This window comes from Ursus maritimus, assembly GCF_017311325.1.
Source record: "Ursus maritimus isolate PB19 chromosome X unlocalized genomic scaffold, ASM1731132v1 scaffold_X1, whole genome shotgun sequence".
NCBI lineage: Eukaryota > Metazoa > Chordata > Mammalia > Carnivora > Ursidae > Ursus > Ursus maritimus.
This window is the reverse complement of record NW_024423319.1, coordinates 72741108-72767066: the sequence shown is the minus strand read 5'-3', so window position 1 is coordinate 72767066 and position 25959 is coordinate 72741108. Positions and strand designations below refer to the sequence as shown.

Below are 25959 nucleotides of genomic sequence, written 5' to 3'. Positions count from 1 at the left end.
CTTTTCTTTTCTTTTCTTTTCTTTTCTTTTCTTTTCCTTTCTTTTCTTTTTGGTAAGAACTTACTACTATTAATTTTCCATGAGGTATCACTTTTTAGCAGCATCCTGCAAATTTTAAATTTTGTGTTTTCATCTTAAATCAGTTCAAAATACATTCAAATTTCCCTTTTGATTTTCTAATTTAGTAGATGGGCCATTTAGAAGTATGGATAAAGAAAGAGGGGGTAATCAGAGGGGGGAATGAAGCATGAGAGACTATGGACTCTGAGAAACAAACTGAGGGCTTCGGAGGGGAGGGGGTTGGGGTAATGGGATAGGCTGGTGATGGGTAGTAAGGAGGGCATGTATTGCATGGTGCACTGGGTGTTATACGCAACTAATGAATCATTGAACTTTACATCGGAAACCAAGGATGTAGTGTATGGGGACTAACATAATATAATAAAAAAATATTTAAAAAAAAAGAAGTATGTTATTTAGTTTCCAACTATCTGAGCATTTTCCTAAAGATCTTTCTGTGATTGATTTCTTTTTTTAAATTTTTCTTAATTTAAATTCAATTAACATATACTGTATTGTTTTCAGAGGTAGAGGTCAGTGATTCATCAGTCTTATATAATATCCAGCGCTCATTACATCACATGTCTTCTTTAATGTCCATCCGCCAGCTACCCCATCCCCCAACCCCACTCTCCTCCTGTTATTGATTTCTAATTTAATTCCATGTGGCCAGAGAATGTACTTTGTATAATTTGAGTTTTTTTGAATATACTGAGACTTCTATTATAGCCCAAAATATAATCTATTTTGGTAAATGTTCAATGTGCACTTGAGAATAAGATATATTTTGCTGTTGTTGGGTAGATTTTTAAGTACAAGGATAGCTACAGATTAATTATAGATGTTCTTTATCAAGCAGAGGAAGTGGCCCTTATTCTTACCTTTTTGAGATGATAGTTTTTTACAATCATGAATTTGTGTTGAGTTTTGTGAAATCCTGTTTATGCATTAGTTAATATGATCATGTGCTCTTTCTTCTTTAGTGTGTTGTTATGGTGAATTGCAGTGATTGTTTTTCAAATATGAATCAGCTTTAAATTCCTGAAATAAACATCACTTGATTGTGTGAATGTATTGCTTTTTTCTGTTTGTTAATATTTGTTAAGGATCTTTGCATCTGTATTTATGAGGGAAATTGGTCTATAGTTTCTGGTTTTTGTCTGACTTTGTTGTCAGGGCAATAGTGTCTTTTTTTAAAATATTTTTTTTATTATATTATGTTAGTCACCATACAGTACATCCCTGGTTTTTGATGTAAAGTTCGATGATTCATTAGTTGCGTATAACACCCAGTGCACCATGCAATACGTGCCCTCCCCACCACCCATTACCAGCCTATCCCATTCCCCCTCCCCTCTGAAGCCCTCAGTTTGTTTCTCAGAGTCCATAGTCTCTCAGGCTTCATTCCCCCTTCTGATTACCCCCCCTTTCTTTAACCCTTTCCTCTCCTACCGATCTTCCTAGTTCTTATGTTCCATAGATTAGAGAAACCATATGATAATTGTCTTTCTCTGCTTGACTTATTTCACTTAGCATTATCTCCTCCAGTGCCGTCCACGTTGCAGCAAATGTTGAGAAATCGCTCTTTGATAGCTGGTAAATATTCCATTGTATAGTATGGATCACAGCTTCTTAATCCAGTCATCTGTTGAGGGCATCTCGGCTCCTTCACGATTTAGCTATTGTGGACAAAGCTGCTATGAAATTGTGAAAATATGGCCCCTTCCTCTTCCACTCTCTGTATCTTTGGGGTAAACCCGTAGTGCAAATGGACATGGGTCATGGTGAGCTCAATTTTTAACTTTTTTTTTTTTTGTAAAGATTTTTATTTGTTTGACCGCAGAGAGATAGCCAGCGAGAGAGGGAACACAGCAGCAGGGGAGTGGGAGAAGGAAAACAGGTTCCCAGCGGAGGAGCCTGATGCGGGAGACTCGATCCCAGGCACTGGGGATACGCCTGAGCTGAGGCAGACGCCCAAGCTGAGCCGCGCTACCCAGGCGCTCCTCAATTTTTTAACTTTTAAGGGACCTCCACACTGTTTCTCCGGGAGTGGCTGTTACCAACTTGCATTTCCCCACAACTCAATAGCAGGATCCCCTTTCTCACATCCTCTCCAGCAAATGTTGTTTTCTTGCCTTATCAATTTTTGCCATTCTAACTGGCGTAAGATTTGGTATCTTAGTGTGGTTTTGATTTGAGCGTTCCCTGATGACTAATGATTTTGAACATTTTTCATGTGTCTGTTAGCCATTTGTATGTCTTCATTAAGAAAAGTGTCTGTTCATATCTTCTGCCCATTTTACTGATTTGTTTATTTGTTTCACCATGTATTGGAGTTTGAGAAGTTCTTTGTAGATCTTGGATACCATATCTTATCTGTAGTATCATTTGCAAATATATTTACTCCCATTCCATGGGCTGCCTCGTAGTTTTTGACTGTTTCCCTTGGCTGTGCAGAAGCTTTTGATCTTGATGAAGTCCCACAGTTCATTTTTTCTTTTGTTTCTACTTGCCTTTGGAGATGTGTCATGAAAAAGGTTGCTGTAGCCCGATTCGTAGGGTTTGCTACTGTACTCTCCTTTAGGATTTTGATGGATTCCTGTCTCTACATCAAGTCTTTCATCCATTTGGAGTTTATCTTTGTGTATGGTGTGAGAGAGTGGTCAAGTTTCATTCTTTGCTATGAGCTGTCACATTTTCCCAGACACCATTTATTGAAGAGACTGTCTTTTCCACTGGATGTTTTTCCTGCTTTATCAAAGATTAGTTGCCCAAGAGCCGAGGGTCCATTTCTGGGTTCTCTGTTCTGTCTCCATTGGTCTATGATGTCTGTTTTTGTGCCAGACCATGCTGTCTTTGTGATCACAGCTTTGTGTATAGCTCGAAATCTGGCATTGTATGCTCAGCTTTGTTTTTCCTTTCAATCCTTGGCGATTTGGGGGCCTTTCTGGTTCACACAAATTTAAGGGCTGTTTGTTCCAGTTCTTTGAAAAATGTCATTTGGTATTTTGATCGGATAGCATTGAAAGTGTAGATTGCTCTGGGTAGCATGGACGATTTTAACTGTGTTAATTCTTCGATCCATGAGCATGGAAGTTTCTTTCCATCTTTTGTGTCTTCTTCATTGTCTTTCAAGAGTGATTTATAGTTTCTAGGAATTAGGTTTGCCTTTACATCTCTGTTAATTCCAAGGTAAGATATGATTTTGGTGCATGAAATGGGATGGATTGTAATTTCTCTTTCTTCAGTCTCATTTTTCATGTATAGAAATGCAACTGATTTCTGAGCATTGATTGTATCCCGCCACATTACTGAATTGCTCTATAACTTCTAATAGTTTGGGAGCGGATTCTTTTGGGTTTTCCATATAGAGTATCATGTCATCTGCGAGAGAGAGACAGTTTGACTTCTTCTTGCCGATTTGGATACCTTTTATCCCTTTTTGTTGTCTGATTGCTGTTGCAGGATTCTATATATGTTAAAACAGTATGATGAAGTGGGCATCCTTGATAGAGATTCCTGATCTTAAGGGAAAGGCTTCCGGCTTGTCCCCATTGAGAATGATATTCACTGTAGGCTTTTCATAGATGGTTTTTATGAAATTGAGGAATGTACCCTCTATCCCTACACTCTGAAAGGTTATAATCAGGAAAGGATGCTGTATTTTGTCAAATGCTTTTTCTGCATCTATTGAGAGAATCATATGATTTTTGGCTTTTTTCTTGTTGATAAAATCTATGACACTGATAGATTTGCGAATGTTGAACCACCCTTGCATCCCAGGGATGAATCCCACTTGGTCATGATGGATAATCCTTTTAATGTACTGTTGGATTCTATTAGCAAGGATCTGGTTGAGAATTTTATCTTGATAAAATGAATTGGCAGGTGTTTACTCTTCTTCTTTGCCTGGAAGATATTATATAGAATCGGTGTTAATTCTTCTTTAAGTATTTGGTAGAATTATTCAGTGAAACTATTTTGGCCTGGAACTTTTTTTTCAGGAATTTAAATTTTTAAATTTTTTTCATGAGTTTTTAAGTTACAAATTTAATTTCCTTAATAGTTGTAGGGTTATTAAAATTATATATTTTATACTGGTGAATTGTGTTAGTTTTGTGCTTTTGCAGGTATTGGTCCATTTCATCAGACTTGTTAAATTTAGATGCATGGTGGAATTGCTCATAGTGTTCTCTTGTCCTTTTGATGTATGCAAGCTTTGTAATGATATCCCGTTTCATTCCTGATATTGGTAATTTGAGTCTGGTCTCTTTTTATTTCTCAGTCAGATGGTTGTCAATTTATAAATATATATTTTTCATTTTTTAATTTGAGTATAGTTGACCACACACTGTTACATTAGTTTCAGGTGTACAGCATAGTGATTCAGTATCTTTATACCATTATGCTTTGTTCACCACAAATGTAGCTACGATCTGTCACCATAAAACACTATCACAATATCATTGACTATATTGATGCTATTCCTTTTATTCCTAGGACTTCATTCCATAACTGGAAGCCTGTATCTCCTACACCCCTTCACCCATTTTGCCCATTTACCCACCCCTTTCCCCTTGGCAGCCAACAGTTATCTGTATTTAGAGGTCTTACTCTGCTTTTTATTTGTTTATTTACTTTTTTTCTGTTTTTAGATTCTACATGTAAGTGGAATCATGTGGTATTTGTCTTTGTCTGAATTATTTCACTTGGTATAATACCCTCTAGGACCATCTATGTTGTCACAAATGGCAAGATCTCATTCCTTTTTTATGGCTGCTTAATATTCCATTGTAGCTACATATACCATATCTTCTTCATTCATATATTGGATGGACACTTAGGATGCTTCTATATCTTGGCTGTTGTGAAATATGCTGCAGTAAACACTGCAAGGGTGCATATATCTTTTTGAATTAATGTTGTTTTTCCTTTGGATAAATATCCAGTAGTGAAATTATTGGATCATATGGTATTTCTATTTTTAGTTTTTTGAGGATCCTCCATACTGTTTTCCACAACAGTTACACCAGTTTACATTCCCACCAACAGTGCACCATGGTTTCTTTTTCTCCACTTACTCACTAACACTTGTTATCTTCTAATTTGAGCCATTCGACAGGTGTAGGCTGATACCTCATTGTGGTTTTGATTTGCATTTCCATGATGATAAGTGATGTTGATCATCTTTTCATGTATCTGTTGACCATCTATATGTCTTTTTGTTACATAGATTTTGAAGAACCAGCTTCAGATTTTTTATTGATTTTTTCTATTGTTTTTTAAAATTTTATTGATTTCTGCTCTTTTATAAAGATTTTATTTATTTTGGAGAGAGAGACAGCACGCATACACGAGCAGGAGGAGAGTCAGAGGGGGAGGGAGAGGGAGAGAATCTCAAGCATACTCCGTGCTGAGCAGGGAGCCTGACATGGGGCTTGATCGCAGGACCCTGGGATCATGACCTGAGCCGAAGGCAGACACTTAACTGACTGAGCCACCCAGGCACCCCTGGTCCTAGTGCCTTTTATCTTTACTTTTATTGATTTACTTTGTAGCCTTTCATTGTAAGAAATCTTAGCCATGATTATTACTAATAAAAAAGAAGATGCAAACCTGTACACACACATGGACACACACACACAGCTACAAAGCACAAGAAGCAAAACATAATAGAACTAAAAGAAGAAATAAGCAAGTCCACAATTAGAGTTGGAAACTTCAACATTCTCTTTCAGAAATTCATAGAAATAGAAAAAAAGCAGCTAAGGTACATATTATCAACTCTCGGGATCTGACATTTACAGTAGATTTCATCAAACAGCAGCAGAATACACAATCTTTCCAAGTGTCCACAGAATATATGTTAAAATAGACCATATTCTGGGCCAAAAAAAAAAAAAACCTTAAGAAACTTGAAAGAAATAAAAACATAGTGTTTTTTCTGGTAACACAGATCAAATAGAAATCAATACCAGAAAGGTGATTGAGTTAAACTGAAAACAAATATCAAAATTTGTGGGATGCAGATATAGCAGCACTGAGAGGAAGTTGTTTTTTTTTTTAAAGATTTTATTTATTTATTTGACAAATAAAAACATAGTGTTTTTTCTGGTAACACAGATCAAATAGAAATCAATACCAGAAAGGTGATTGAGTTAAACTGAAAACAAATATCAAAATTTGTGGGATGCAGATATAGCAGCACTGAGAGGAAGTTGTTTTTTTTTTTAAAGATTTTATTTATTTATTTGACAGAGAGAGAGAGACAGCCAGCAAGAGAGGGAACACAAAGAGGGGGAGTGGGAGAGGAGGAAGCAGGCTCCCATTGGAGGAGCCTGATGTGGGGCTCGATCCCAGAACCCCAGGATCACGCCCTGAGCCGAAGGCAGACGCTTAATGACTGAGCCACCCAGACGCCCTGGAAGTTTTTTTTTTATCATTAAAGGCTTACATTAGAAAAGAAGAAAAGTCGGGGCATCTGGGTGGCTCAGTTGGTTGGGCATTTGCCTTCTGCTCAGGTCATGATCCCAGGGTCCTGGGATTGAGCCCCACCTCGGGCTCCCTGCACAACAGGGAGCCTGCTTTTCCCTCTCCCACTACCCTGCTTGTGCACTCTCTCTATCAAATAAATAAAGAAAACCTTTTTTTTTAAATAGGCACTAGGACCAAAGTCTGAAGGAAGGACACCAGGAACAAGCTTCTAAGAGTTCCTTCCCATTAGAGTTGCAAAGGACATGCTTAATTCCTCTAGCAATGAGTATGATAACATGTGTGAACTGTTCTTTATCAGGGAGCTCATTAGAGACTAAGTCCCTAAGACTTTAAAAATGGGGATTCTCACGTAGGTACCCCTCCCTAGCACATACCAAGATTCCAGATACCATTTTGTTTGTGCAGTCTAGACACAGTGAGCCACCCTTATTATTAATGGAATGTTTTGTATCAGTGTAGGGGAACTGTTTACCAGCCAAGTGACCAGATGTCAGCCAAGGGTCAACTTTGCAAGCAGGCCTTTCTTTTTTTTTAAGCTTTTATTTAAATTCCAGTTAGTTAACATCCAGTTTAATATTAGTTTCAGGTGTACAATTTAGTGTTTCAACACTTCCATACAAGACCTGGTGCTCCGAGTACACTCCTTCATCCCCATCACCTATTTCAACCATCCCGCCCACCTGCTCTCTGGTAACCATCAATTTGTTCTCTATAGTTAAGAGTCTGTTTCTTGGTTTGCCTCTCTCTCCCTTTTTTCCCTATGCTTGTTTGTTTTATTTCTTTTTTTTTTTTTAAAGATTTTTATTTATTCAACAGAGATAGAGACAGCCAGTGAGAGAGGGAACACAAGCAGGGGGAGTGGGAGAGGAAGAAGCAGGCTCATAGCGGAAGAGCCTGATGTGGGGCTCGATCCCACAATGCTGGGATCACGCCCTGAGCCGAAGGCAGACGCTTAACCGCTGTGCCACCCAGGCGCCCCTTGTTTGTTTTATTTCTTAAATTCCACATATGAGTGAAACCATATTGTATTTGTCTTTCTCTGACTAACTTATTCCACTTAGCATAATACTCTGTAGCTCCATCAGCATCATTGCAAATGGCAAGATTTCATTCTTTTTGGTGGCTGAGTAATATTCCGGTGTGTGTGTGTGTGTGTGTGTGTGTGTGTGTGTGTGTACTGCCTCTTCTTTATCCATTCATCACTTGATGGACACTTGGGCATCTTCCATAATTTGGCTATTGTGGATAATGCTGCTGTAAACATTGGGGTGCATGTACCCCTTTGAATTCATATTTTGTATTCTTCAGGTAAATACCTAGTAGTGCAATTGCTGGATTATAGGGTAGTTCTATTTTTTACAGAGTGGCTGCACCAGTTTGCTTTCCCACCAACAGTGCAAGAGGGTTCCCCTTTCTCCACATCCTCACCAACATCTGTTGTTTCTTGTGCACAAGAAGCCCTTTCTAAGTATAGGCAATCACAGCCTTGCTATGTGTACTCTTTTCTGCACCCTGTGTCATTTACTGATGTATGTATTCTTACCAAAACATAAAGTTATATAACTGATGTGTATACACTCTTAAGGCTATAATTTCTGTAAATTAGCATTTATAAATCCTTTTTAATATGTCTGTTACAAGATTCTATATATGTATTTATCTAAATTTTTATTCCATTACCTGAATTGCTATTTTCAGCCTCAAAAATCTTGTTTTGCAGTTCTTTTCTTTTATTCTGATATAATAAATTTTAGGTTTTTTTCCTTCATTGTATCTTTTTCCTCTAACAGTTATTTCCTCTTTCAATTATATATTGATAAACTACTCATTTTCCTTTACAGCTAATGGTTTAGTCACATAGTCTGAAAGACACAGAGAATGTAAAGGGCCATTGGCTTTCAGGAGGGGTTGCTGAGGGGCCTGTTCCTTTCCTTCAGACCCCTCAGGGTTGAGGGCTCCAGGGAAAAGGTAGAGAGGACATCATGCCTAAGTAACAGATTCCTGAGAGCTCACAGTAAGGTGAGGCCTGTGGATAGGGGATGGGTCTGCAGAGAGAAGGGAAAGTTGCTGAAGGTGTAGAACTGGTAGAGGCAACAGAGGGAGCCAGGGTCAGAACCTACTGATACTGAACTGTGAATGCCCTGAGTGGCCTGGTTGGGTGAGTGAAAGGGCTTAAAGAAATGTGGACGGCCTGAGACATCCTGTCTGCATCGCTCTCTGTAGATGGAGAATTTGTAGATGGTGGCATATTCCTGGCAGCAGTTCACATGACTTTATTAGATCCTAATTGTAGTACTTATTTTGACCACATCTTTAGCATTTGTACAGATCTCTTATGGGAGGAAGAGCAATCAATTAAAATGATTTATAGGTAACTTGAATTAATGAAAACACTTAATAGGGGAGTTAAATAATTTTCCTTTGAATCACATGTATGACCATTGTTACTGTGACCCTGAATATTATTTTCACAGGAAGTCAGTAAAATACAATGGGAAAAACTCTGGGGGTAAACAAACTTGGATTCAAATCCTGATTGCTGCTTTTGTGTCTATTTTATATGTTTTATGGCCTTTCTGAGCCTCAACTGCAAAATGAGTATGATGCAACACACTTTATGGGCGTTAACATAAAAATGTAATAAGAGTGTAAGGCGCATACTACTTAACATAGAACCTCTACCCAGTATTTGTAACCTTTCATTACTTTTCTTTTTTTTTTAAAGATTTTATTTATTTATTTGACTGAGAGAGAGAGAGAGAGCACAAGCAGGGGGAGGGGGAGAGGGAGAAGCAGGCTCCTGGCTGAGCAGGGAGCCTGATGAGGGGCTTGATCCCAGGACCCTGGGATCATGACCTGAGTCAAAGGCAGACGCTTAACTGACTGAGCCACCAAGGCACCCCCCTTTAATTACTTTCATTACTAACTCTCCTTATGTTGGTATGAGAAGGTTTCCTGAGAGAGGAAATATTCTTTCTAAGAACAGTATCTTGTATCATGCCATTAAATATTCCACATCTGAAATGTTTGAAGAAAATTTGGGCTTTTCATGGGAACAAAGATTTTTATAGTTTTTAAGTTATTTTTCTCTGGAATGGGTGACAGGAATGGCCAAAGTTGAGAGCTATGTTTTCCTTTCATAAAGATTTCTGTATAAAAAAGAAGTCTATGTTAAATGATTTATATAGTTGTCTTCTATATTTGGGTAGGAATTTTTTTCTTTTTCCTCTTTCTTTTTAGGTGTGAAGGAGAGTACCAGGAGAAAAGGGATAGTAAAAGTTTAAAAATCAAGCAGAACTTGAGACAAAGGCTTCTGATTCAAGATGGGTTGGCAGAGTATCAAATTGGCAAAAACTAAAGTTTCATTATATTAGGTGATGCTGGTGGAATTGAAATTTTTATATGCACCTACTGATATTTCCAGGTTGACAGCTTTTCCAGCACCCACTCTTTTGAAGGACAAAGTGACAGGATCAAAATTTAAAGTTACTCATACTCAGCAGTTTTACTCCTTGGTATTTATAGGTGGTACTTCACACGTTTATAAGGGTATTTGCCGGAACATTGCTTGTAATAGTGAAACATTGAAAGCATCTTGAGTATCATCAATAGAGAAATAGATAAAAAGAGTAAGGTATTGCTATACAATAAAATACTATGTGGGAATTAAAAAGGATAAGGTAATCTATATGTAATGAACTCTAAGACATGGTGTTGAAAGAAAAAGAAGCAATGTATGCATAATATGTCACTTATATATTTTAAAAACTATGTTTCTGTAAGTACAGACATGCATATGAGTATACCAGGAAAGGACTGAAAAAAGATATTTACTAATCTTAGAAGTGTCTACCTCTGAGAAGGGGACTGGGACAGGATAGGGGTCCTTGGAAAGGTAAGCTTTATTTTTACTGTTTGCACTTTTTTATTTAAAAACTTGTTAAAAGTTTTTTTTTTTTTAAAGATTTTATTTATTTACTTGACAGAGAGAGAGAGCCAGAGAGAGGGAACACAAGCAGGGGGAATGGGAGAGGAAGAAGCAGGCTCCCAGCGGAGGAGCCTGATGTGGGGCTCGATCCCATAACGCCAGGATCATGCCCTGAGCCGAAAGCAGATGCTTAACAACTGAGCCACCCAGGCGCCTCTTGTTAAATTTTTTTTTTAAATTCTGAGAAAATACACATAACATAAAATTCATCATCTTAACTTTTTAAGTGTCTGGTTCACTAGTGTTAAGTACATTTGCATTGTTTTGCAACCAATTTCCAGAGCCCTCTTTTCATTTTGCAAAACTGAATCTCTGTGCCCACTGAACAATAACTCCTGAGTCCCCCCGGTCCTCCAGTCCTTTGCATACACTAATCTACTTTCTGTCTCTATGAATGACTGGTATAGGTACCCCATATTAGTGAAATTGTACAGTATTTGTCTTTTTCTGACTGGTGTATATCACTTAGCATAATGTTCTCAGAGTTCAACCATTTTGTAGCTTGTATCAGAATTCCCTCCCTTTTAAAAGGTGGATAATATTCCATTGTATGTATATACTACATTTCATTTATTCATTCCTCCACTGATGGAGACTTGGGCTACTTCCACCTTTTGGCTATTGTGAATAATGCTATGAACATGGGTGTACAAATACTTCTTTGAGACCCCGCTTTCAGTTATTTGGGGTTTATACCCAGAAACAGAATTACTGGATCATATGGAAATCCTGTTTTTAATTTTTTAAAGAAATTGCTATATTGCTTTCCATAATGTCTGTATCATTTTACATTTCCCATCAATAGTACACAAGGTTTCAAATTTTTTCACATCCTTGCCAACACTTTTGTTTGTTTTGATAGTAGCCGTCCTGATGGGTGTAAGGTGGTATCTCATTGTGGTTTTGATTTGCATTTCCCTAATGATTTGTGATGTTGATTATCTTTTCATGTGATTATTACCATTTATATATCTTTTTTTGGAGAAATATCTATTCAAGTTTTTGCCAGTTTTTGAATCAGGTTGTTTGCTTTTTGTTGTTGAGTTTTAGGATCTCTTTATAATTCTGGATATTAACTGTGTATCAGATATGATTTGCAAATATTTTCTCCATATTATTCCATAAATAGACTATTTCACTGTTGTATCCTTTAATACACAAAAGGTTTTAATTTTAATGTAGTCCAGTTTAGCTATTTTTGTTTCTGTTACCTCTGATTTTGGTGTCATATCCAAGAAATTATTACCAAATCCAATGTTATGAAGATTTTCCCCTATGTTTCTTTTTTTTTTGTTTTTAAGATTTTATTTATTCAGGGGCGCCTGGTGGCTCAGTTGGTTAAGTGTCTGCCTTCGGCTCAGGTCAGGATCCCAGGGTCCTGGGATTGAGTCCCCACATTGGGCTCCCTGCTCAGCGGGGATCCTGCTTCTCCCTCTCCCTTCTGCCTGCTTGTGCTCTCTCTCCCTCTCTCTGACAAATGAATAAATAAAATCTTTATTTAAGAAATAAGATTTGTCAGAGAGAGGGAGAGAGAGCACAAACAGGCAGAGGGAGGGAGAGAAGCAGGCAGAGGGAGAAGCAGGCTCCCCACTGAGCAAGGATCCCAATGCGGGACTCAATCCCAGGACCCTGGGATCATGACCTCAGTTGAAGGCAGACGCTTAACTGACTGAGCCACCCAGGCATCCCTCCTCTATGTTTTCTTCTAAAAGCTTTAAACTTTAGTTCTTCTGTTTAGGTCAGTTTGATCCATTTTCAGTTCATTTTTGTATATGGCATAATATAAACGTCCAATTTCATTCTTTTGCATATGGATATCCATTTGTCCCCACACCATTTGTTGAATAGACTGTTCTTACCCCCACTGAATGGTCTTGACACCCTTGTTGAAAATATTTGATTATATATGTGACATTTTATTTCCGAACTCTATTTTATTCCATTGGTGTATCTATCTGTCTTTATGCAAGTACCACACTGTTTTGATTACCTTAGCAGTAAATTTTGGAACCAGGAATTGCTAGTTTTTCATCTTTGTTTAGAGTCCCTTGTGATTCCATATGAATTTTAAGGAAGAATTTTCCATTTCTGCAAAAAAATGTCATTGGGATTTTCATAGGGTTTACATTTAATCTATAGATTGCTTTGGTAGTATTGGCATCTTAACAATATTAAGTCTTCCAATCCATGAACTATTTGCATTTTTAAATAATCAGAATATACTGGTGTACTATTTGTGTAATCAAGCATAAATAAAATTTTTAAAAGGAGTTGTTGGCAGAGGGAACTGGTAAATTTCTTTTTTCTCTTTCAGTTTTGTTGAGATATAATTGACATTCAGCACTGTATAAGTTTAAGGTGTCTATCATAATGGCTTAAGGTGGTCAAGAGGTACAGACCTCCAGTTCAAAGATAAATAAATATTGGGGATGTAATATACAACATGACTGTAGTTAACTCTACTGTATGGTATATTTGAAAGTTACTAAGAGAGTAGATCCTAAACGTTCTCATCACAAGGGACTAGTAAATTTCTAATGTCAGTTCCTGTGTCTTTACTGGATCTCATGTTCTAATTTTTATAAATTGGCATCAGTTCTAGAGGCAAAAACATAAATTAGATATTAGGAGAGAGATGATTATCTAATTATAGGTGTTCATGATAAGAAAATGTTTGTGGCTTAATAAATTAAACAGAAATTGAATTAAATAGTTTATTGTTAACAAATAGTCTTATTTAGAGATTTGATGATATTACCTAAGCTCAGATACAGTTTTATCTTGCATGTTTTGAGCATTCTCAAATAAACTTTAGTCCCATTGATCAAAAACCAGTTATTCTATTCATGCCATTTAAAATTGTGTCTCATTGAACAGAGAGGCTGTTGGGTTTTATTTCATGAAGATTATCTGTGAACGTTTTAAGTCATCAGAAAATATTGGAAAAGCTCTACTGCTCCACATTGACATGCTTTTACAAAGAAAGGAAGAACTGCTTGCCAAGGAGAAGATTGAAGAAATAATTTTAGGTCGGTAGGATTTCTGCAGGTTTTATCTTTTTTTACTTTTATTTTTTTAAGATTTTATTTATTTGTCAGAGAGAGAGGGAGAGAGAGCACACTAGCAGGGGGAGCAGCAGGCAGAGGGGGAAGCTGGCTCCCCGCTGAGCAAGGAACCCAATGTGGGACTCGATCCCAGGACCCTGGGATCATGACCTGAGCCGAAGGCAGATACTTAACTGACTGAACCACCCAGGCATCTGTTCTGCACGTTTTAGAAAGGTGTTAATATGCGTGTAATTCTTAGATATCAGAATAGTGGCAAAATTCTTAGGTCAGTGGATTCCTTTTCCTCACTTCCTTTTTTCCTCCCTAATAACCATTAGCGGTAACACCTCACTGATCCCGATTCCACAAGTTAGAATGAGAAACAGCAAAAATAGCAAAACATCAGCAAAAACAGACAAACCTCCGAGCTTAAATCTCTAGTGTAGTGAAAAATTGTGAGGTTAGAGGCCTAAGTTCATGGTTTCGGTGTGATCTCAAATAAGCTGTGTGCCTTCTGGCAAGTTAATAACATCCCTGGATCTTGTTTTTTTCTAACTATAAAACAGAGGTTGTGTAATATATTGCTAGTTTTTAACTTCCTTTTTAACCCCAGCATCCTTTTTGTCATGCAATCTTATGTGAACCCAGTCCCAAATAGAATAGACTAGAGTTTCTCTGTTAAAGCAGAGATGTAGAACCAAATTTCAGCATTCCCCTAACCCCCTACCTCTGTAGAACTCTATACCCTGAAGAACACAGATAGTATGATCCCTTTCTTGGAAAATTCTCACCCCAATACATCCTTGCAATTCTACACATATACAGAGATATAACAGGAGTGGTAGTCACTAAATGTTAATACTGGGATTTATTCTGAGTGATGGCATTTTAGGTGACTTGTTGAATTCTTTCATTTTTTAAAAAGATTTTATGTATTTATTTTTTGAGAGAGAGAGACAGAGGAAGAGAGAGAGAGAGAGGAGGAACAGAGGGAGAGAGACAAGTAGACTCCATGCTGAGCATGAGCGTGATATGGGGCTCGATCTCATGACCTCGAGACTTTGACCTGAGGCAAAATCAAGAGTCAGATGTTCAACTGACTGAGCCACTCAGGGCCCCTGCTTTCTTTATATTCTACCATAATTCTTGAATTTTTACAAATATATATCATGTTTTTATAAAAACAGTCATTGATTTTTTTAAAAGGAAATCTTTTGAGTAGATAATCTCTAAGAGCCTTTTAACTCTAGATTGTATGAGCCATATTTTATTGATAATATGCTCCCTATAGACCCTGACTAAGAATCCAGTTATTTGTAGACCCAATTTTGATAAGTTTGATATCTGGTTTTTCCACCCCTTAACATTTTAGTGGTAGCATATTACAAAGAGAGAAAAAGGGTTTACAGGGAAATACATAGATAATCTGACCACAAGGGAGGAGAAAACTCTACAAATTTTATAAAACAGTTTCAAATATTTTTAAAAATATAACAATCTGTGCTATATAATAGTTCTCAAAGTCATCACTGTGATATAATAGTACAACAAAATACAATAGTTGTTAGTGTTATTGACCTTGAATGGGCCAGCAAAGATTAAATTGTGCTTCAGAAAAATAGAAAGGACATTTAGAAAAACATAATTTAGGGGTGCCTGGGTGGCTTAGTTGGTTAAGTGTCTGACTGTTGATTTTGGCTCAAATCAAGGTCTCAGGGTGAGATCAAGCCCCCACGTCAGGTTCCATGTTCACTGGGGAGTCTGCTTCTCTCTCTCTGTCCCTCTCCCTCTGCCCCTCCCCCTGCTCATGCTCTACTGCTCTCTCTCAATCAAATAAATAAAAAAAAGAAAAACCTAATTTATAAAACATAATTTTTAGAAAAATTAAGAACTTTAATGAAATAATTTAGACTTTTCAAAATAAAAAATGTTGTATTTTTAATGAATGTTAACTGTCATCTAACTAGAAAATGTGTTTATCCAGAATGACTAGTTTTCCTAGTATTATAGTTAACCAGTTTTATTGTGATATTGAATTATAAACTTTACTCTCAAAGTCATGTAATATTTTAAGTAGGTACATTAAATAGCATTTTACTCTCATGTGAGTAACTTTATCTAAGCTATGGAACAAATTATGTCTGCTGACTGGTCTGGAAGGTCAGAGACTCATAGTGTTCTTATCAAGACTTCTGTGGAAATCAGTAGTGCCAAGAAGAGAAGGGGGTATAGAATTCTATTACAGTTTAAACTTTACCTTAATGTGTGCTAATGTGTTTGAACCCTGTAAATGTCTAGACCAGAAACAATCAGACATGAGTTACAATTTAAAGTAATAAAGTTTATGTGTAAACATGGCCTTAAAGTATTTTACAAAGGCTTTAAGGTATAATTGGCCTTTCTTGTGAACTTGATCTGATCTTGTTAGTACATAATAATATAAACACTTCTTATTAACGATTTTTAGCATTGCTGTCTGTTCATTCAAAATAACATTAAAGCACCAGATGATGATCAAATTTGGAATGTGGAAAATACGTTAAAAAGAGACTAAGCTGGAAAACTACCAGAAATTGATAGGCGAATTACTGTGATTCTAGCAAACTCTGATTGTATTATATAATCAGTTTTGCTAGTAAACTTAAAATTGATGATGAAAACCTGTCCGAATGTGATTGTGTTTATAGCCATTACGTAAAGATTATAGGTTCTGAATATAGTTAGTGCTCTTATTTAATGTAATAGATCTTGATTTTTGTTTTTAGAGCTTCGGTTTTTATTTTCAGGTCAGCAAACAGGAAGACAATTGACAACAGAATTAGTGAGCTGTTTACACAACATTTTGTGGAAAAAAGCTGCCAGAAGTTTTGAGGTTTGGGAAGAATCTATTTTCATTCTTTATATTCTTTCTCTACCCTAACAAATAAGTGTGGTCACTATAAAAATCATAGAGCATCAAATATTTTAATAATCTCTCTGTTTAGGTACTATCTATGTATTAAGTATTCATAATGTAGAATGTTAATGGGCATTGAATAAGAATTCATTTAAAACTACTAAGCTTGGTTCATCCCCATTGGAAGCTCACAGTTGTAGGGAAATGACATGTCTGATATTAAGATATAGGAAAGCAATTTATTTTAACATGACAAAGAAGAAAGTCAGAGCTTCATTCCCTTTAAAACACTATGATTCGGAGCACAGAGGATTTGTAGGGCAGTGAAAATACTTTGTATTTTGATATGTGATGATGGATACTTGTCATCATACATTTGTGTAAGCCCGTAGAATATACTATACCAAGAGTGAACTCTAATGTAAACTATGGACTTTGGGTGATTATAATGTGTCCATGTAAGTTCATCAATTGTAATAAATGTACCACTTTGGTACATTTGGTAGAGGATGTTGATAAAGTTTGAGACCTGTGTGTGGCAGGAAGTATATAGCCAGTCTCTGTACATTCCCCTCAGTTTTGCTGTGAACCTAAAACTGCGCTTAAAAAAAAGTTGTGCAATTTAAAAATGCCAAAAAGTGGTAATTTTTTTTCTTTACAAAACAGTCCAGGTTTACTGTGGAAAAAAAATTGAAACTTCAGATAAGTTTTTTTTGTTTGTTTGTTTTTTGTTTTTTGTTTTTTTTTTTTAAGAGAGAGTAAAGAATAAGGGCACCTGGCTAGCTCATTTGTTAGAGCATGTGACTCTTGATCTCAGGATCACGAGTTCAAGCCCCATGTTGGGTGTAGAGCTTATCTAAAAAAAAAAAAAAGAAAGAAAAGAAGAAAGTAAAAAATAGTCGAGAGCACAGGCAATAATTTCTCAGACATCGGCTGTGGCAACACTTTTCTAGACATGTCTCTTGAGGCAAGGGAAACAAAAGCAAAAATAAACTATTGGGACTGCATCAAAATAAAAAAAATTCTGCACAGCAAAGGAAGTAATCAACAAAGCTAAAAGGCATCCAATTGAATGGGAGAAGATATTTGCAAATGATAGATCCGATAAAGGGTTAGTATCCAAAATATATGAAGAACTGATACAACTCAACAACACCTGCCCCCAAAATAATCCAATTAAAAAATGAGCAGAAGACATGAACAGACATTTCTTCAAAGACATCCAGATGGCCAACAGACACATGAAAAGAGGCTCAGCATCACTCATCACCAGGGAAATGCAAATCAAAACTACAGTGAGATACCACCTCACACCTGTCAGAATGGCTAAAATCAAAAAGACAAGAAACAACAGGTGTTGGTGAGGATGCGGAGAAAAAGGAATCCTCTTTCACTGTTGGTGGGAATGCAAACAAGTGCAGCTACTCCAGGAAACAGTATAGAAATTCCTCAAAAAAGTTAACAATAGAATTGTCCTATGATCCAGTAATCACGCTACTAGGTATCTCCTCCAAAAATACGAAAGCACTAACTCAAAGGGATACACGTGCCTTTATGTTTATAGCAGCATTATTTACAACAGCCCAGTTATGGAAGTAGCCCAAGTGTCCATTGATAGATGAATGGATAAAGAAGATGTGGTATATATATACATGGAATATTAGACATAAAATGGAATATTAGAATATTATACATAATGGAATAGATTATTAGACATAAAAATGAATGAAATCTTGCCATTTGCAATGACATGCATGGAGCTAGAGAGTATTATGCTAAGTGAAATCAGAGAAAGACAAATACCATATAGTTTCACTCATATGTGGAATTTAAGAAACAAAACAAATGAGCAAAGGAAAAAAAAAAGAAAGACAAACCAAGAAACAAATTCTTAACTATAGAGAACAAACTGATGATTACCAAAAGGTAGGTGTATAGGGGGAATGGGTGAAATAGGTGATTGGGATTTAGGAGTGCAGTTCTCTTGATGAGCACGGGGTGATGTATGGAATTGTTGAAGCACTGCATTGTACACCTGAAACTAATAGAACACTGTATGCTAACTATACTGGAATTAAAATAAAAACTTAATTTAAAAAATGGGATGTACCATTAAAAAAAGTTGTGATGGATTTCTACTTCTAACCAAAATGTAGTAGAGATCATATTTATGTGCTTGCCTGAATAATTGCTTGCCCCACTGATGACCTCCCTCCAAAAAAAAGAAAAAAACAAGACAAAATAAATGAAAAAGTGGTTTTTGAGACACTGGATATCAGGCAATGGAGAGTAATGTTTGGGTGGTAGGAAATAAACAAGGTGAGTACTTCACTTGTGCAGCTTGCTCCCTCGAGTTTCCAGGCTGTAGCACAAGAAGAGGAACTGAATTGGATCCTAGTAGTCTTCCTAACTTAAGGAGATGGAGCAAAGAGTCTAGGGAGACCAAAGCAGCTAGAGTTCATAAGACAGAGTATCAGGGAGGAGAGCACACAGCTCAGAAAGAGACCTCCGGCAGTCAGAGAGTCCTCCTCCCTTGTTTAGCCAAATACTAATTAGGACAATATGGGATGAAAGTACCTGGAGCCAGGGGGGAATAACCATCTAAAAATATTAGTGGGAACAGGCACCTGGCACTCACAAAGATCTGGGAATAGAGCCTGTTCATACTAGCCAGACAGAAAAACCTCTAATTCATGGGGCGTTGGGTAGAAAACTCAGATGGATCTTGTCTAAGTAGTGGGGAATAATTAGTTCTGCACCGAACATTGTTCCAGACCTACCAAAAATATCAAAAGTATGACCTGAAAGGATGAAATTGATCCAAATAAGCCTAATTGCTTCCCAGAGTAGAGGTGAAGAATATTTATCAGAATACCGAACTATCCAGCACCCAACAAATGTTTAGCTAGACTAACCAAGAAAAAGTGGGGAAAAAAAAGATAGTGGACTCAAACAAATAGAATTAGAAATGAAAGGAGAGACATTACAACTGATACCACAGAAATACAAAGGATTATAAGAAACTATAGTGAACAATTATGTGACAACAAATTGGATAATTTAGAAGAAATGCATAAATTTCTAGAAACATACAACCTACCTAGACTGAATCATGAACATAGAAAATGTGAACAGATGAATGAGTAAGGAGATTGAATCATTAATCAGAAGTCTCCCAGTAAGTAAGCCCAGGACTAAATCGTTTTACGGGTAAATTCTACCAAACATTTGAAGAAGAATTAATGCTAATTATTCTCAAACTCAAACTTCAAAATTCAGTTATACAACCTAGTATAGCTATAGTCAGCTATAGTCACCATGTCATACATTAGATCCTCAGACCTTTTTCATTTTTTAACTGAAAGTTTGTACCCTTTTACCAACCTCTCCCAATTTCCCCTACCCTCCAGCCCCTCCCAACCACTATTCTAATCTCTGTTTCTAGACTTTAACTGGTTTTTTTTTTCAGATTCCACATGTAAGTGATAACATGAAATATTTGTCTTTCTCTGGCTTATTTCACCTAGCATACCTTATCACAAATGGCAGGATGCCCCCTCTTTTTTATGGCCAAATAATATTCCATTGTGTACATATACCATATTTTCTTTTTCCACTCATCAGTAAATGGACACTTAGGTTGTTTCCATACGTTGGCTATTGTGAATATTGCTGCAGTGAACATGGGAGTAGAGATATCTCTTTCAAATAATGACATGGGATTGCTGGATCATATGGTAGTTCTAATTTTTTAATTTCTTGAGAAACTTCCATACTGTTTTCCACGGTAACCCTACCATTTTACATTCCCACCAGCAGTGTACAACTTCCCTTTTCTCCACATCTTCACTAGCATTTGTTATCCCTTGTCTGTTTGAGGATAGCAACTGTAATAGTTATGAGATGATATCTCATTGTGGTTTTGATTTGCATTTTCCAGATGATTAGTAATGTTGAGCACCTTTTCTTCTACCTTTTGACCATTTGTGTGTCTTCTTTTTTTTTAAGATTTATTTATGTATTTGAGAGAGAGAGAGAGCATGAGCAGGGGGAGGGACAGAGGGAGAGAGGAGAGAGAGAATCCTCAAACAGACTCCCAGCTGAGCGTGGAGCCCGACTTGGGCCTTGATCTCACAACCCTGAGCTCATGACCTTCAGCCAAAATCAAGAGTCGAATGCTTGGGGCGCCTGGGTGGCTCAGTTGGTTTAAGCATCTGCCTTCAGCTCATCGTGATCCCCGGGTCCTGAGATTGAGCACCATATCAGGGGCGGGGGTGTCCCCGCTCAGCAGGGAGCCTGCTTCTCCCTCTCCTTTTCCCCCTGCTTGTGCTCGCTCTCTTTCTGTCAAATAAATAAATAAAGTCTTAAAAAAATAATTGAATGCTTAACTGACTGAGTCATCCAGGCGCCCCTGTATGTCTTCTTCAGAAAAATGTCTATTCAGGTCCTTTGCCCATTTTTAAATTGGGTTTTTTTCTTTTTTCTTTTTCTTTTTCCTTTTTCTTTTTCTTCTTTCTTTCTTTCTTTCTTTCTTTCTTTCTTTCTTTCTTTCTTTCTTTCTATTGAGTTGTAGGAGTTCCTTGTATATTTTGGATGTTAACCCTCTATTGAATATGTGGTTTGCAGATATTTTCTCCCATCCCATAGGTTGCCTTTTAATTTTGTTGATGGTTTCTGTGAAATTTCTAATGTGGGGAAAGAAGAGAGAATATTGATTGCCACTTAATCTGTAACTTTTACTGATCTAGACAGATCATAAAATGCACTTAGAACTCACCTAGAGAGGGTATTGTGTTTTGGTTGCCTAAAAAAGAAAATAATACAATTTTTTGTTTTTTTCTAGAAGTGACTTAGAAAAATTAAGGTCAAATGTAGAGATATCGCTGTAATTTTGTTATTTCTTTTCAACCTTTAGGTACAAAATTATGCTGATGCCCTAAACTGGTACTATTATTCTCTGAGATTTTATGCAACTGATCAAACAGATCTGGACTTCGCCAAGCTGCGGAGGAACATGGCTTCCTGTTACCTACATTTGAAACAATTTGATAAGGTCCTTTGATTTATCTATTTTTCAAAGGCAGGAAGTGTTATGTGCAGTTGCAGAGAGAGAGATACAGTTTGGTGTGTCTTCTTGGCTACTAGGTTAAGATGTCTGAGAGTTCCTTCATACAAGATAAACTCAAATTGATATTTTCCTGATTTGTACACTGTAAACATGGCTGATTGGTTCTTCCCAGAAAGAGAGAAATTGAAAAATCATTAATTCCATTACTTACTGGGTTTTTGGGGCACCCTTTTCTGAAAAGTAATATATCATTGGAACTTGTGAACAAAGTTGTCTGCTACTAACCATCTGCAATATTGTCCTTTGAAGCAGACTAAATTATAAGGTACACTTTTATTGGTCAAACATTCAGTGTGGGAAAATACTCAGATAAATTGGCTGTTCTTTTATGTACTGGGTTACCTGTTGCCTGTCCAGCTATTTTAGAAAATGTTTAGCAACTGATTGTTTTTCAGAACAAAATTCTAGGAGGTGAGTGAGATAAAAACTTATTTAAGGATCAAGCCATTCATACTTCCCAGAGCAATTGGGACATTTCTTTTTTTGGGTATCATATAGTATGCACTTAAGTGGGGAAAGGTATTGGCTTGTGGAAGGACAAGTGTGGACCCAGATAAAATATGAAGGCTTTTGTTGCTTTTCAGGTTTTAATGACAAGTTTAGGGGAAAATACGTGATTACTGGTTGTAATTCCAGACATTTCCTTTGAGTTTTTGTTTACTTTGAGGGGTGGTTTATTTGACTAAATACTTCAGATTTTCTTTCAAAAGAATATTTACCATTTAGTTTGTATATTAAAAATGTATAGTTCTAGAAGAGAAGTTGAAATGTTACTTTTAGTTCATGATATTTCAGCACAGCCTAGCATTTAAGCGTTTCAGAAAGGTAGTTAACACTACTGTTTACTTAAAGACCTGAAAAAAAAGATTATCGCACAGGTTTTGTTACCTCATTCATTATATTTCTGCGTAAGATGCCATTAACTATTTCAGAAAGATAGTTGTTTACTTAAAGACATAAAGAAGGTGATCAGAAAGTTACTGTAACTTTCATGATTTATGTTGGCCTGGTAGTTTGGGAGGGACCTGGACTTGGAGTGAGACATGCCATTTCGATGAATGCATTTTCAGGCCAAGGAAGGGTATCTGTTCTGCAATCTGTTCAGCTAATGCAGATAGAGTACAGCACAAGACACCGTGATAGTCTCTGAGGTTACAGACATGAACAAGACGTAGTTGCCTCTGACTCAACCAAGCAGCTAGCCTCAGGGTATCCTAATGGGCGGATATTTAAAGATTTTATATATTTGAGAGCGAGCGAGCACGCATGCATGAGCGGGGGTGGGTGAAGGGCAGAGGGAAAGGGAGAAGTGGACTCCCCATTGAGCAGGGAGCCCAACGTGAGGCTCCATCCCAGGACCCTGAGATCATGACCTGAGCCAAAGCCAGATGCTTAACCGACTGAGCCACCCAGGCATCCCTAGAATCGGAGGCTGTTTTTAAGAGTGGAGGTCAGGCATAGGGGACCAGGCTGGGATGCAGTTACTGGAATTGGAGTAGATACAGTCTTTCAGGACTTGAAGCAGTGCTGCTTTTTTTTTTCTTAAGTAGTGTCTACACCTGATGTGGGGCTTGAACTCATGACACTGAGATCCAGAGTCACATGCTCCACCGATTGAGCCAGCTAGGCACCCTGAAACAGTGCTTCTTAAGTCTCCTCTAATTAATGTCAAATTTGATCTTAGAGCCTAATATAGGACTAAGCCTATAATTTGGAGGAGGAAAAGAAGAGGAGAGCAGGAAACTGGGCATGTCCTAATAGTGTATACTCAGTGTGTGATTATATCATTTAAGGCCAGATTGGTGGTGAAGCCAAAAGTTATTCTCAGTATGTTCATTGTTAATTACTGTTAGTGTATTTTTCTCTTTCATTCTTCCTGTCTTGAACTTAGCAGGCACTGATTTGGTACCCTCCATATATAAGGAATACTCTTCTATGCACTCAGACAGATAGAAAGATGAAAAGAAATTACACAATCCATTATATTTTACTGTTTTACTATTCCCCCCTTCCCTTGTTAATTTTCATTGCTTTTTTCCCCACTCCTTCCCTTGAGCTATTTGAACATTGTTCAGAAAAATTTATGAAACCATGTTTACTGAATCTGCTAAAATTGCAGGGTTTTTCAGCTAGGTACTCAATAAAACTGACTCTTATTAACTTTCTGTCATATTCCTCACAGTGGTGATTCCAAAATTTTTTGTCCTTAAGCCACCATGCCTTACTCTTCCCTTTAGCAAAAAACTGTATCTTGTAATTTTCTGAACTTGTAGCCACTCACATAAACTTCATCAACTTCTCCTTGCTTTACTCTTCCTTTCTTCTTATCTCGTAAAAAGAACTTTCTCTGGGGACCTTCTCTACAAATCTCAACTTTAGCTCTTTAATATTTCTCTCTCAACTGTTTCTTTCCCCATCACTACAATTATTTTGACATCTTTATTCAAAAACCCTCCTTCAGTCTTGTCATACTACTCAAATTACAGTTCTTTGTCCTTCCTTTCACCAAACTTTTTAACCTAAAATTACTGCTGATATTTTTCAGTGTCCCTTTATTTAAAAAATATGTATTGACTATCTACTATATGTTAAGTACTGTCTTAGGCATTGGAGTGTAGTAATGAACAAAATAGACAAAAACACCTATACCCAGGCAGTTTATCATTCTACTAGGAGAGACAGAAAATAAAAAGGTGAATATTACAGAGGTCAGCAAAATTTCTGTGAAGAACCACTTAGTAAATATTTTAGGTTTTCTACACCATACAGTCTCTGTTGCAACTATTCGACTCAGCTGTTGTACCATGAAAACAGCCATAGACCATGTATAAACAAATTGGCATGGCTGTGTTCCAATACAACTTTATTATTTAGGAACACTGAAATTTGAATTTCATATAATTTTCATTTATCATAAAATGTTGTTGTTCTTTTGATTTTTTTCAACCTTTCAAAAATGTTAAACCCTTCTTATTAGCTTGTGGACTACACAAAAATAGATGGTGACCTAGTAGTGATCCAAAGGCCATAGTTTGCTGACCCTGTTATATTAGTGATAAGTGCTAAGGAGAAAACTAAGCAGGAAAGGGTGGCATTAAATGTTTTAGAAGAGGAATAAAGGGTTGAAATTTTAGATGGGATGGCCAAGGAAGCCCTCAGTGAGAAGGTGGTTTTTGAGTAGAGACCTGAGGAAATGAGCAATCTGGCTATGTGGATATCTGGGAAAAAAAAAAAAAACCAAAACCAAAAACTGCAACATTCCAAATAGCAGGAATAGCAAGTGCAAAGGTTGTGGGGATAGGAGCATACCTGGGGTATTTGAGTAATAGCAAAGGGATGGGTGTGGCTGCAGCACAGGTAATATTAAGGTAGTAGGAACTGTGATCAGGGAAATAGTGGGGAAACAGATCATGTAAGAAAGACATTGTACTTCATTGTAAAGATTTATCATTAATGCTACGTGAGATGGGGAGCCATGGGGGTTTGGGGCAGAGGAATGACATGATCTGACTTGCATTTTATTCAATTTTTTTAATTAAAAAAAATTTTAAAACATGGAACGCTTCACAAATTTGCATGTCATCCTTTTGCAGGGGCCATGCTTATCTTCTCTATTGTTCCAGTTTTAGTATGTGTACTGCCAAACTGAGCACGATCTGACCTGCATTTTAATAAGATCACTCTTGGGGTGCCTGGGTAGCTCAATCGGTTAAGCGTCTGCCTTTGGCTCTGGTCGTGATCTCAGGGTCCCAGGATCGAGCCCCACATCAGGTTCCCTGCTCAGCAGAGAGTCTGCTTCTCCCTCTCTGACCCTCCTCCCTGCTTGTTCTCTGTCTCTCCCTCTCCCTCAAAAAAAAAAAAAAATAAGATCACTCTTATCACTCTATTGACTAGGCTAGGGCAGTACAAGGGTGGAAGCAAGGAGACCATTTAGGAGGCCATTGAGGCAAGAGATGAGGTGGCATGGACCAGGGTGGAAGAATTGTGGATGGGGAGCAGATTCTAAATAGATTATAAAATAAAAGATAAAATAAAGATGACGGAATACCCCGATGTATCAGATGTAGGATAGAAGAGAAAAAATAGACAAGGCTATCTAAGGTTTTTGGCCTCACCACCTACTCCCCTCTTGATGATTTTTGCGTCTTTGAGTCTATAAACTGGTCTTTATTATTTAAAAAAAATTTTTTTTATTATATTGTGTTAGTCACCATACAGTACATCCCTGGTTTTTGATGTAAAGTTCGATGATTCATTAGTTGCGTATAACACCCAGTGCACCATGCAATACGTGCCCTCCCCACCACCCATTACCAGCCTATCCCATTCCCCCACCCCCCCCCCC

General features: G+C 37.2%; 1 protein-coding gene and 1 non-coding gene across 2 annotated transcripts in view; one reads left to right on the top strand and one right to left on the bottom strand.

The window, feature by feature from the left end:
- The window catches only part of TEX11 (testis expressed 11), a 265144-nt gene that overhangs the window by 120770 nt on the left and 118415 nt on the right, over positions 1-25959 (top strand). Inside the window, exons 12-14 of the mRNA XM_008712288.2 lie at positions 13421-13572; positions 16377-16462; positions 21402-21539. Coding sequence (XP_008710510.2) covers positions 13421-13572; positions 16377-16462; positions 21402-21539 — 376 coding nt within the window. The remainder of the gene's footprint in view (positions 1-13420; positions 13573-16376; positions 16463-21401; positions 21540-25959) is intronic.
- On the bottom strand, positions 25163-25267 carry LOC121103947. Its single transcript, XR_005836246.1, has one exon. It is a non-coding gene; the product is annotated as a U6 spliceosomal RNA (small nuclear RNA).